The 11,368-nt window shown below is 44.0% G+C and overlaps 1 protein-coding gene across 2 annotated transcripts; it reads left to right on the forward strand.

Moving 5' to 3' along the window:
* Window positions 1–3,176: 3,176 nt before the first annotated feature.
* LOC109466672 (suppressor of tumorigenicity 14 protein-like) lies at window positions 3,177–11,152 on the forward strand. Of its 2 annotated transcripts, none has more exons than XM_019764408.1 (15): window positions 3,177–3,278; window positions 4,007–4,129; window positions 4,492–4,620; window positions 4,853–5,024; window positions 5,701–5,894; window positions 6,150–6,371; window positions 6,705–6,833; window positions 7,410–7,602; window positions 7,751–7,965; window positions 8,433–8,543; window positions 8,909–9,101; window positions 9,250–9,337; window positions 9,579–9,756; window positions 10,232–10,377; window positions 10,914–11,152. In XM_019764408.1, the coding sequence occupies exons 1-15, from the start codon at window positions 3,239–3,241 to the stop codon at window positions 11,073–11,075; spliced, it is 2,295 nt and encodes a 764-aa protein (XP_019619967.1). In that variant the 5' UTR covers window positions 3,177–3,238; the 3' UTR covers window positions 11,076–11,152. The 2 variants fall into 2 exon arrangements, with proteins under 2 accessions (XP_019619967.1, XP_019619968.1); XM_019764409.1 differs by having other exon boundaries at window positions 4,492–4,617.
* The last annotated feature ends 216 nt before the right edge of the window (window positions 11,153–11,368 follow it).

Raw genomic sequence — 11,368 nt, forward strand, 5'->3', positions numbered from 1 at the left:
TACGCCAAAAAGCAGTTACTCAAGCAACTGGATATGATTTTGAAAGCATATCCAGTTGCTTGAGTAACTGCTTTTTGGCGATGCTAAGCTTTATTCTACGCCTCTTTTTTACTATGCTTAATAGTTGTTAGTAACAAGTTGTTACCATACATTGTACCATGTACAATCGTCGTGATATAAGTTTATATAAAATTTAAGGGTTAATATCTACAGGTGTGATTATAGCCATGGCAAACAAAATGCAAATTTACATCTATGAGTCATCAAGTTAACCAACCAACATGGCGCCTGTGACGTTACGTCGCCATATGCAAACACGCTGTACTAGTATTGATGGTGACGTCTCATTATGTAACGTTACTAGGTGAATAATATTTTTACGGTGTAAAATGTGGGATTTAAATTTATGGTATAAAACTAAGTTTTCAAGTATCCATAGTAATTATTGTACAAGAAGATTAAGTGTAAGCTATTGTTTTGTTGGTGAAGAGTAGACGTAACATCAGATACAGTGATGGAGTATCTTCCGTGTTAAGGCTTTACTACGATTTCATTTCTACAGATTTCTAGTAAGTATAAGTACGATATAATGGCTTAACAATTAGGAGACATTAGTGGGGTATTGTTTTACGTGTTAGGGAATGGCAAACTATTGTAAATAAGCCTATAGGTAAATATAGACTTTAGCCTGGTGTACAATTCCAAACCTGCCTTAGCTTTCGTGTCTCTTTTCGTCCTCTCCGCAAATAGGAGACGAAAGACAGTCGGCACCTAAAACAATGTTTGATGAAATACTGGGCTTCATGAAATTATACAATTCCATACATTTTGGTGATATAGAATGCTTTCTCTTAGTTTTTGGCTCTGGTACTTAAAGCATTACAGTAACTGCTTCTTGTTCTTTTCTGACATCGTTAGCTTTTTTTAGTTTTTTATGTGTAGTGCTTCAATAAAACAAGAAAATACAAAAAATGTCTTTATACATTTCTCAAAGAAAACAACAAAATACGACTCATGAATTACGTTTAAAACGACTTAAGGTTGGGCAAAATGATCCTCAATCCCAGTTTGTGGACCAAAGCTTAGCTACCCCTCCCTATCTCTCAGCCTAGAATTAAAATAAACTAAAATCCAGCACGTTTGCCATTTGATCTACCGTAAAGTCTAAGTAAATTTATGGTGTGCTAAATAAGCCAGCACTCTACACCATGCGTAAGGCAAAGACTTTGTATCGCGTTGCCACGAAAAATGCTGGAATGGTGTGTAAAAAGATACCAGGACAAAAATTAAAGCCGGATAAAAACGCCTAAAACAAGTAAAAAATGAGCCGAAGCCCAAACCTCTGCTTGGAGAGTTATTTTAAAGCCTCGTCCAGACTCCGTGGATTGTTGGAAAAAAAAGTAATTTTGCTAATTTGCCAGAGGAAATAACCAGCCATACAGTACCATTGAGCTGTAGCGCGATGACCGGCCATGCCCACATTTTTGACAATTCCTTTATTGACCATCTTATAGGGATTACACATCACGAGTTGGAATCGGGTTATCAGTGCACAACGAGACAAAAAAATCTATAATAAGAATTCTATTTTGCGACATTAAATAGACGTCAGTGCGTAAGCATTAAAGATCCTTGGCACAGATAGCAAGTAAAACATTGGTGGGTATTTTAAGAACGAACGACCTTGTATAAAAATGTGCTGTGTTAGTAGGAAGGCTTCAAGCAACAACCCTAATAGATCATCAATCCATATCCTTCTGCTTGGAAGAAGATATAATGACACAATGAAATCATCAAAAATACTAATATTAAGAGGCCTAACAAGCTGCAACGATTAGCCATATCATATTTTCAGATTGTACATGTCATATTTTCATGCATGTTGTCAAAGTCGAGAAGACTCAAAAAATGAAGCAGTTTAACCGCTGAATTGGGCAACCCTGATAAAAATGACGGAAAATAATTATTCTTAACAAAAAAAAATAATAATTTTCCATGTTCAGTCACAGTTACATCATACGCCTCATATTACACAAATAAACGACGATTTATAATACAAGATATCACGGGATTATCTCAAACGGATCTGTTTTTGAAGCACTTAATTTTCAAAGCCCATAACCTACCAACAAACTTATTATAGCAGTAAGAAACGTGCAAATCTATTGCTAGCTTGATGAGATATATATGCCTATGGAAAAGCCCTTGGAAAGATAACGCCCTTTAGTTCTGCTGAACTCTGAGTACGTTCACTTACCTGAACTCATGAGAAGAGCATGTGACATTGGTGACGACAATTGTCTGAAATAATCAAATATTTGAAACATGAAATACGTCAATTGTTTCATTAAAAACGTCACCTATGTTCAAGTGGTGGGCTTGATACAGGGTGAATGATAAAAAATACTTCGTTACAGAGATGGACTTGAGTTAGAATTGCAGAAGGAATGACTATCGAGGAAAGGCATCAAATGTCGTACAACAGCCGATTAAGCTTCGTTTGTAGCTTTTGAATATGTATTTTACTCAATGTATTATTATGTCGTATATTTTATATTTGATGTCGAATGTTTACCACACACTGACAGAGACAAACAAGAACCTACAAACAATATACTTTGAATCAATACATCACGAAGAGGAGTTTAAGATTATATAATACGTGGACTTCAGAAACATGTTATGGATGTTTTTAAACTACCACATTCAGAGTTCTTGACCTCTAATTGACTTCTGACGTCAGTGAATTTATCGAAGCTGTGACACGAGATCAGCCGTTGTCCTGTGGTGTTTTTCAAAGGGTATATTGGAGTTTTCAAGTGCCCGTGAACTTCTGACATCACCCCCAAAATCTCACTCAAGTCGCCTTCATAATTCAATTTTTGACGAATGTATACCTTAAATCTAAAAACATAAATCGATGAAAATAGGGATAATATAGATTCTTCTGCCGTGTGGGAAAAAAAACCGACGTGTGAACTTCAAAACCCCCATGTGTGCCCACTGTAGGAGAAAGCAGGTGTGTCCATGGTCAGTAGTTATCATCGGCCGAGAGGATGTCTGATGTTAAAACAAATACTCTGTTGATGTTCGTTACGTTTATAGCATTTGATCAAACATCACAAACTTCCGTACTGACGCACATCAAAGGCTCCTCCCACCTCGATCTTCACCTATAAATCCCAGTGTGGCGGCACCAGCGGTCTTCACCTTTTCTGTAGTTGAGTAAGACTTCATCATGCTGTGGCTGGTGCTCTTTTTTATCGCTGGCGCTAGTGGTAAGTCTTTTCCTAAACTTTTTTTTAACCAGCATCTCTCTACTTTACTTATGTTAGGCCACACTAATTTAATTTTATGGATGGCATCCATGAGCGCATTTATTTTCGCCTTTTCTAAAAAAAAAGTCACCTCCTCCGATGCTCTGGCCTGGGTGCCATCATCCGTAGTCCACAGTAGGGTAACTATGGATCGGGGACAGCACCCAGGCTGGCGATGCTCCACGGAACTCAAGAATTCAGTACAGTGCCGACTCAAAAATGCCGAAAAAATCCAGCATCTGCCGGCTTGTAAAGTCGATATGCACTACCGCAAATTTACAATCGCAGCTTTGTATTCTTGTGGTTTAGCAACTTTTTTTTCTGGCTGGAAACTTTTTATTCGCCCGTGCGCACTAGTTTTCTTTGGGGGGGGGGGGTCTTCGCAGAATGTCATCCATAAAATCAAGTCATTGTGGCCTTACGTAGGCTGACGCTTCTGGTAAGTCTCTTCCTAAACCTTTCTTGAACCAGCATATCTCTATATTACCTACGTTACGTAAGCGTAGAAAACTAGACCGTTACGCGTTTTCGCCGAAAAAAAACGACAAAAACTTCTTTCATTCCGTCCATGTTACGATGAACTTGGAAAGTGTAAAGACAAAGAATCCGTCTTTACTTCACTATGTGAAATTGCTGGGTATTTTTCCATCCGTCTCAAAGATATGGCACGTGTTTTTTCCATCATGCAGCGCAGTGTTCGACTGGAGAATTCCAATGTAACGACGGACAGTGCATCCCCGGTAGCTGGGAGTGTGACGACTGGGGAGACTGTTCAGAGGGAGAGGACGAGGCAACTGCTAACTGCCCCGGTGGTGAGTGTACTGTTATCTGATCTCTATAGAGTAGACATACATTTTTTATTCCAAAATTTAACAGAAGACATTTAACACAAGACATGCTGACGGCACACTCAAGTTTTCTCAAAGGCACAAGATCGGTGGCATGGTAGGATTCAAACTCAGCTCCTTTCGGTTATTTTTCCGAGCCGAGCACTCTGCCGTTACGTCACATTGCTCCACCATTACGGTGGTTTTAAGATCAGTATTAAATCCATTTCACATAAATACACATTAACACATAACATGACAAAGAAATTTGAGACAATGAGATCAGTATTCTTGCGGATTGCCTGGAACTTCTGATAGTAAAGTTAGTGACTATCCACATTCTTCAGGTGCCTCCTGCGGTGCCAATGAGTTCACCTGCGGTCACGGCAACACGTGTATCCCCACCGAATGGATCTGTGATGGAGACAACGACTGTGGAGACATGAGCGACGAACAGAACTGTGGTGGTGGTGGTGGTAAGTCTTTTAAACATTTGGTATAGTCATATGTCCGTCGTATCATCTAGCTCAGTGCCTAGAATTCGTCATTAGGCTATGCATTGAGCAATGCCATTAAAAAACGTCTCTGTCTGTAAAGCCCCCGTCACACATTCAGAACCTTACCCCGATCACCAGCAACCGACCAAGATTGGCTAAACTTCCGGAGGTCATCATGGTAAGGGACGCCTATGTTGGTTGTGTTCTTTAGGCATCGGCACTCTGACCGACTGCGGCGGTGCCTACAACCAGGACAGCGGCCTGGTGGAGCTGCTGAACTACGGCAACAACCAGGACTGCACCTGGACCATCACCGTCACTGAGGGCAAATACGTCCACTTGGAGTTCACCCAGTTCGACATTGAAGAGGACAGCACCTGCGAGTGAGTTTCCATTCTTAAAATCTCTGTAGAACGTCGTTTCTTGTCTGCTGCAATAGATCTGTTGAAGGACGCCATTAAGGGCATTCGTACGACTCTCCAGTTTGATAGCATGCCTAGTCCATCGTAGTCTAATGGACGTAGCTTCTAGCAAGCTTCAGGAGGCGGTAAACTGTTTTCTCCAGCCGACGAAACTACCTTGGCATACTGTCTCCTCTCTATTTGGCCAATTTCTACTCTTTCCAGCCGCCTCCCGAAGCCTGGTAGAGGCTATAGTGGACGTTACTCAATGTTGTAATTTACAAATAACTAATTAAAATATACACATAATGAGTACGAATGTCCCACAAAATTTGAAGAGAGCCTTCCAAAAGAGTAAAGTTGGATCCATCCCGATCTACACTCCCGATCCCGACTAACTTTTTTGAAAATTCATTTTCAATATAAGCAAACGTTCACATAGAGCCTCCCTTATTGAACATAAGCATTAAATGACTAATACATGAACTAATATCTATAAATAAGCCTTACATAATGTACCCCACTTACCCCAATGCCTCTCCGGCTTCCCTCTCCGAGACGCAAGTAGGTATTCTGTCTTTAAATAGAAAATTACTAGTTTTCTAAAGGACTCGAATTTCAAAATTCAAAATCAACTAACGTTCATCCCTACGAACAGTTACGACTACGTGGTGGTTTACGATGGCGCGGACTCGAGCGCCCTGCAGCTGTTCACGGGCTGTGGTTCGGCCATCCCCGGCCCCATCACCTCCTCCTCCAACATCATGACCGTCCGCTTCGTGTCCGACTCCTCGGTCACCGAGACCGGCTTCTCCGCCAAATACTCTGCCGTGGACGAGCGCCCCGCTCAGAGTAAGTACCTTGTACCTTGGTCCCTTAACCCAAATCATGGTCGTGGGCTCACTGTATGGCGGAGTGTCAGACCGCCTGTCTCCCTCCCTCTCGGTTGTGCGTTAGAGTTTCTAAGTTTCCGCAAGGTTTTTTCCTGTTCATTCTTGGATGTTGGTCGAAGCCTTTACGCTTGTTTTGAAGTATGCTTAAATATCGGATGTTATGCAGTGTACAGTCGGGCTAAACATAATGTTTAGAAACTTTGTATGCTTGCAGATTCTGGTTGCGGAGGCCCGGGCAGCCTGAAGGGCCCGTCTGGCACGTTTAGCTCCATGAACTACCCGTCCAACTACAACAACAACGCCCGCTGCATCTGGGACATCGAGGTCTCTCCCGGCATGGTCGTCCAGCTCACCTTCCAGTCCTTCAACCTTGAGGACGACTTGCCCACCTGCGACTTTGACGCCGTGCAGGTCTCCGAGGGCGGACATGTGCTAAGTACGTTCATTGCTGCGTACGTTAGGCCATGTTGAGTTAGAACACAAAGATTCGTTTAAGTGACATCATAATTCGATTTAGAATTGGAGTATCCTAAGCCCGAAAATAATTTTGGTAAGTTTGTAGGACATGTGATATAGGTATTTTCTTCTTACACAACCTGTAGTATTTTCACCTGCTTACGTTTCAATGCCTGTCAGACATCTTCCTCAGAGTTTCTGACTGGAGTACTGATTCGAAACGTAAGCATGCAGGTGAGAAATACTACGGGCCACTGTATTGCAATGAGCCTTTCGGACAAGAAGTTGCAATAAACATCTTGTTACATTTCAGCTTCCAGCTGTGGCACGGTCGCCCCTAACATCATCTCCAACACCAACCACATCACCGTCACCTTCACCAGCGACTCTTCCGTCGTGGCTACCGGCTTCACCGCCACCTACCAGGAGGTCAGCCACGGTGGTAAGTTCACACCGCTTCCGTTCGGCGCAAGTTAAAGGCATCCAATGCAATTTCAAGTTGAAAAAACTATACAAAAAGGTCCCGTCCCACTCTATGCAGAGCATAGGGGTGGTGCCCATCTCCATTTCCATAGCCCTTGGGTGACACACAGTTGTGCAAGGCACTACAGAAAGGGGCTAGTCCGCTGGTAGTGTTGTGTGTTTGACCTTCTCACACTCATTCTCATACGTGCTGAGTACTAAGCAGAGAAAACTAAGAAATATTCTTGTTTATTTTTATTTAGATCTTCAAACAGCTAGGTGGCCCATTCAACTTTGTCAAATTTATTTTCAATGGGGCAGAGACTACAGTACAAAAACAATAAAATCATCAATTACAACATATTCTGGATAAGAAAGTCTGATATTGACATTTGTTGCCATTTCTTTGCACATTTTCGTCATCATTTCATACTTGAGCAAGCCCTTTCTAAAAGCCACCGGCTACAGTAGTTGGGATGCCCTGGCTGTGAGAGGTGAGAGTGACAGCCAAACCGATAAAACATAAATAGATACCTAACGAGTGCTTTTTCCACAGCCACTCTGCCCCCAGACCTGACCACCACTACCATCCCTGATACCGGCGGTCTCGCTCAGAGCTGTAACAACCCCGAGATCCTTCCCGGAGACTCCGGCACCTTCACGTCCCCAGGCTACCCTGGCCACTACGGCAACAACGCCGATTGTTCCTACAAGATCTCCGTCACACCAGGAAAGATCGTGGTCATCCGGTAGGAGCTGAGGGCTTATAGCTTATATCTATTACAGAATATTTAATCGTATAATATATATAAAGTTCTTTTATTCACAATCAAATATCGTTTTTCGAGCCGTGATTCTATTTTCATCGGATTCATTCAAGGCTTTATCTTTTTCCAGTTTTGATTCCTTTGACGTGGAGAGTCCCTGTCAGTACGACTCCCTGACCATTCATGACGGCCCGGACAGCTCTGCCCCTGTGGTCGCCACTCTCTGTGGAACATACGCCCGCGAGGTCTCCACCACCGGCAGCCAGGCCTTCATGGTCTTCAAGACAGACAGTTCCGTCACGGAAGCCGGTTTCACCGGTACCTACACTGCCGAGGATCCACCACGTAAGTATCAGTTCTTTCACGGGAAAAAATAGACCTTTGTTACGTTGATAGGGTGTTTCAAGTCACGTAGGTATTGTCCGCCATGTTGGTTGGTTACACCTGAAAATTATCAGGTACATCTGAACTTGTGCATCTAATTGCAGTCACGTGATCGCGACGTAATGAGTGGGTAATTGTTTCAATTCCGTTCCTTCCAGGTTTGACCAACCATCATTGCGACTCTGACGTAACACACAAACAGCGTATGATGCTCCAAATAGCACTGTGATACAAGACTTACTTGTTTCAGCAGTAGACGTTTTGTTGTAATAGTCATCTTGGCTTACAGAAACTGCAAATGCCAAGTTCCATGCAAATCGAGGGCAAAATAGCATCATCAAATTCTTAGCATTTCAAATGTTAAACATGATATGAGCCGACTTATATTTCGTTTGGAGATAAACTAGATGTTCTGTAACTTTCCCCAGCCACCTGTGCGCCCGATCAGTGGACCTGCTGGAACGGAAACTGCGTCAGCGCCACTCTGGAGTGCGACGGAAATGACGACTGCGGAGACGCCAGTGATGAGTTCAATTGTGGTGAGTTTTCCGTTGACTGACTACTGTTTCATGATAACGTTCAGGTCAAGACAAAAGCGGTACAATAGCTCAATAGGGAAGAGTGCTCGCTTTGTAATGGGGAGGTAGTGAGTTCAAACCCCCGGGTCAGGAATCGGGACGACTCTGACCGGGTCATATACCATGTACCAAAGACGTTGAATATGGTACACTTCTTCAAGAATCTGCTGGAACGGAAACTGTGTCAGTGTCAGAGTGCGGCGGACCTGACGACTGTGGAGACGCCAGTGATGAGTTCAATTATGGTGAGTTTTCCGTTGACTGACTGTATATCTACAGTTTTACCCCCTCTTAAAGCGTATATCTCCGTCTATTTCTCTGTGTAGGTAACTCCAACTCCAGCTGCGGCTCAGGCGCGATCCAGCCCGTCTTCCCCAGCGGACGTGTGGTGGGAGGTGAGGGGGCAGAACAAGGCAGCTGGCCCTGGCAGGCGTCTCTCATGACCTCCTACCACTTCTGTGGAGGCTCCCTCATCCACCCCGAGTGGATCCTGACCGCCGCTCACTGCTTCGCTGACGAGTAAGTCCTGTCCACTGATATATCTGTTCAAGCCATGTTAATTATATGGATAACATCCTCTGAGAACTCCAAATGATAAAGGGGTGTATGAGCGAATGGATGTTTTGAGAGCAGATGTGTTGAGCTACATTTCTCTATCTTTCGACAGCCCCAACCCAAGCAGATACACAGTTGTTCTTGGCAAGCATCTCACTGACGGAAGTGAGCCACAACAGGAAAGGTTCAGCTTGTCCAGGGTAAGTTTGGGCCCTTCTCACATATACGTCACATGATGTTTACGACAACAAATAAACAAGGAGTACATTCATGAGGCAGTTGTTTATTTGTGAGGGGAAAATGAGCTCTGTTGTGACGAAAAGTTTGCCATATTTACTTGTCTATGGTCGTTTTTGGCCTAGAAGAAATAGTATTTGCCGTTATCTTTATTTGAATAGCCTTGCAGTTGTCATAAACGATCATGGTGAATTGTTTTCAAAGGTCATCGTGCACGAAGAATACAACGATAACCTGATCAACAAGGACTTGACCCTGCTGAAGCTGTCCCGCCCCGCTACCCTGGGACAGTACATCCACATCGCCTGTCTGCCCGAGCACGCTGGTGACGATCCCCCAGCTGGTACCACATGTGTCACCACTGGATGGGGAGACACCCAGGGTAAGACGTAACTTATTCCTGTGTCTGTTTAAAGTTATAACGTTTTGTCCAACTCAGACCAGTCACTCTGGTCTTCTTCAGTAGACTGACCCAGTGAGACTTGTCACGTGGCTTCTCTGAAATGTGACGTCAGCACTCTGTCACACTTGTTCGTGTGCCTGATCGTTTGCCGGTTAGTTAATTAGTTAGCTAGTTAGTTAGCTAGTTAGTTTGTGTGTTTGTTTGTTACAGTGCGGTGATATTCGTCATAGGCCGTTGCAGGGTTTTTATGTCGTCGAAGCAGGCTATGTCAGAACCAACCACTGACAAGGATCTAAGAGAGCTTTTTTCAGTTACGAGACAGTTGAATGTTGTACGGCATGTACACGACTATTCCAACAATGCCCTTAGTACTAGATGCAGCATTGTTGACCCACTGATCTTTGGTAGATTTTTATCTCATTCTAAAAACGCGTGTTTTTTTTCTGTCCCTAAGGTACTGGCGACGATCACCAGCTGAAGCAGGCCCGTGTCCCTCTGGTCAGCAACGAGGAATGTAACGCCGCTAACTCCTACGACGGAGAGATCACACAGTTCATGATGTGCGCTGGCTTCCAGGAGGGCGGCCATGATGCTTGCCAGGTAGGCGTCCCTTATTAATGGCGCATGTCAATTGTTATGAGTGGGGTCATGGCGCATGTCAGTTGCTCAATGAGTGGGGTCATGGCGCATGTCAGTTGTTATCGGCTGAGTGGGGTCATGGCGCATATGAGTTGTTAGGAGTGGGGTCATGGCGCATGTCAGTTGTTATGAGTGGCGTCATGGCGCATGTCAGTTTCGCACGTCACTTGCATGGCGCAAGTGGGGTCAAGGCGCATCTCAGTTGTTATGAGTGGGGTCATGGCGCATGTCAGTTGTTATGAGTGGGGTCATGGCGCATGTCAGTTGTTATGAGTGGGGTCATGGCGCATGTCAGTTGCTATATGTAGGGTCTTGGCGCATGTCAGTTGCTATATGCGGGGTCATGGCGCATGTCAGTTGTTATAAGTGGTGTGATGGCGCATGTCAGTTGTTATGAGTGGGGTCATGTCGCATGTCACTTGTTATTATTGCTCATTTTCATGTGTGAATCGGCCCTCCAAGACCACAGCTTACAGATCTATGGTGTTCTGTTCCAGGGTGACTCCGGCGGCCCTCTGGTCTGCCCCCGCCAGGGCAAGTGGTACCTGAACGGTGTGGTGAGCTGGGGCTACGGCTGTGCCCAGCCCAACTACCCCGGCGTGTACGCCCGTGTCACCTCCATGTTGGACTGGGTCCTCCAGAAGATGGCCACTAACTAGTGCAGCTATTAAAGAGCAGCCGCGCATAATTACTCCGTCGTATCGAGCGCCGAATAAAGTGTTTCACGAAATCCATGCTCCTGAAATCGTTTTGTTCATACTACCTACAAGCTATTATATAGCATCTGGAATAAAATCTGCATCTGAGAGAATTGCATTTGTAACCTCTGTGTACGCTCTGTGTAGATTTCGCTAGAAGCATTCGGGTAGCAAACGCAATACAAAACATATACTACACATCTTTAAATATGAAATAAAAACGTTTTTCTGTGAAATTGAAGAAGGGCAGGTCC

The sequence above is a fragment of the Branchiostoma belcheri genome, unplaced genomic scaffold, assembly GCF_001625305.1.
Source record: "Branchiostoma belcheri isolate BF01 breed outbred unplaced genomic scaffold, Haploidv18h27 scaffold17, whole genome shotgun sequence".
NCBI lineage: Eukaryota > Metazoa > Chordata > Leptocardii > Amphioxiformes > Branchiostomatidae > Branchiostoma > Branchiostoma belcheri.

Excerpts from the sequence above, each read along its gene's own strand:
- LOC109466672 (XM_019764408.1), top strand. The coding sequence starts at position 3,239 with ATGCTGTGGCTGGTGCTCTTTTTTATCGCTGGCGCTAGTG. Across the intron at positions 5,895-6,149 it reads GGACGAGCGCCCCGCTCAGA|ATTCTGGTTGCGGAGGCCCG; the intron begins GTAAGTACCTTG and ends GTATGCTTGCAG. Across the intron at positions 8,544-8,908 it reads CAGTGATGAGTTCAATTGTG|GTAACTCCAACTCCAGCTGC; the intron begins GTGAGTTTTCCG and ends TTCTCTGTGTAG.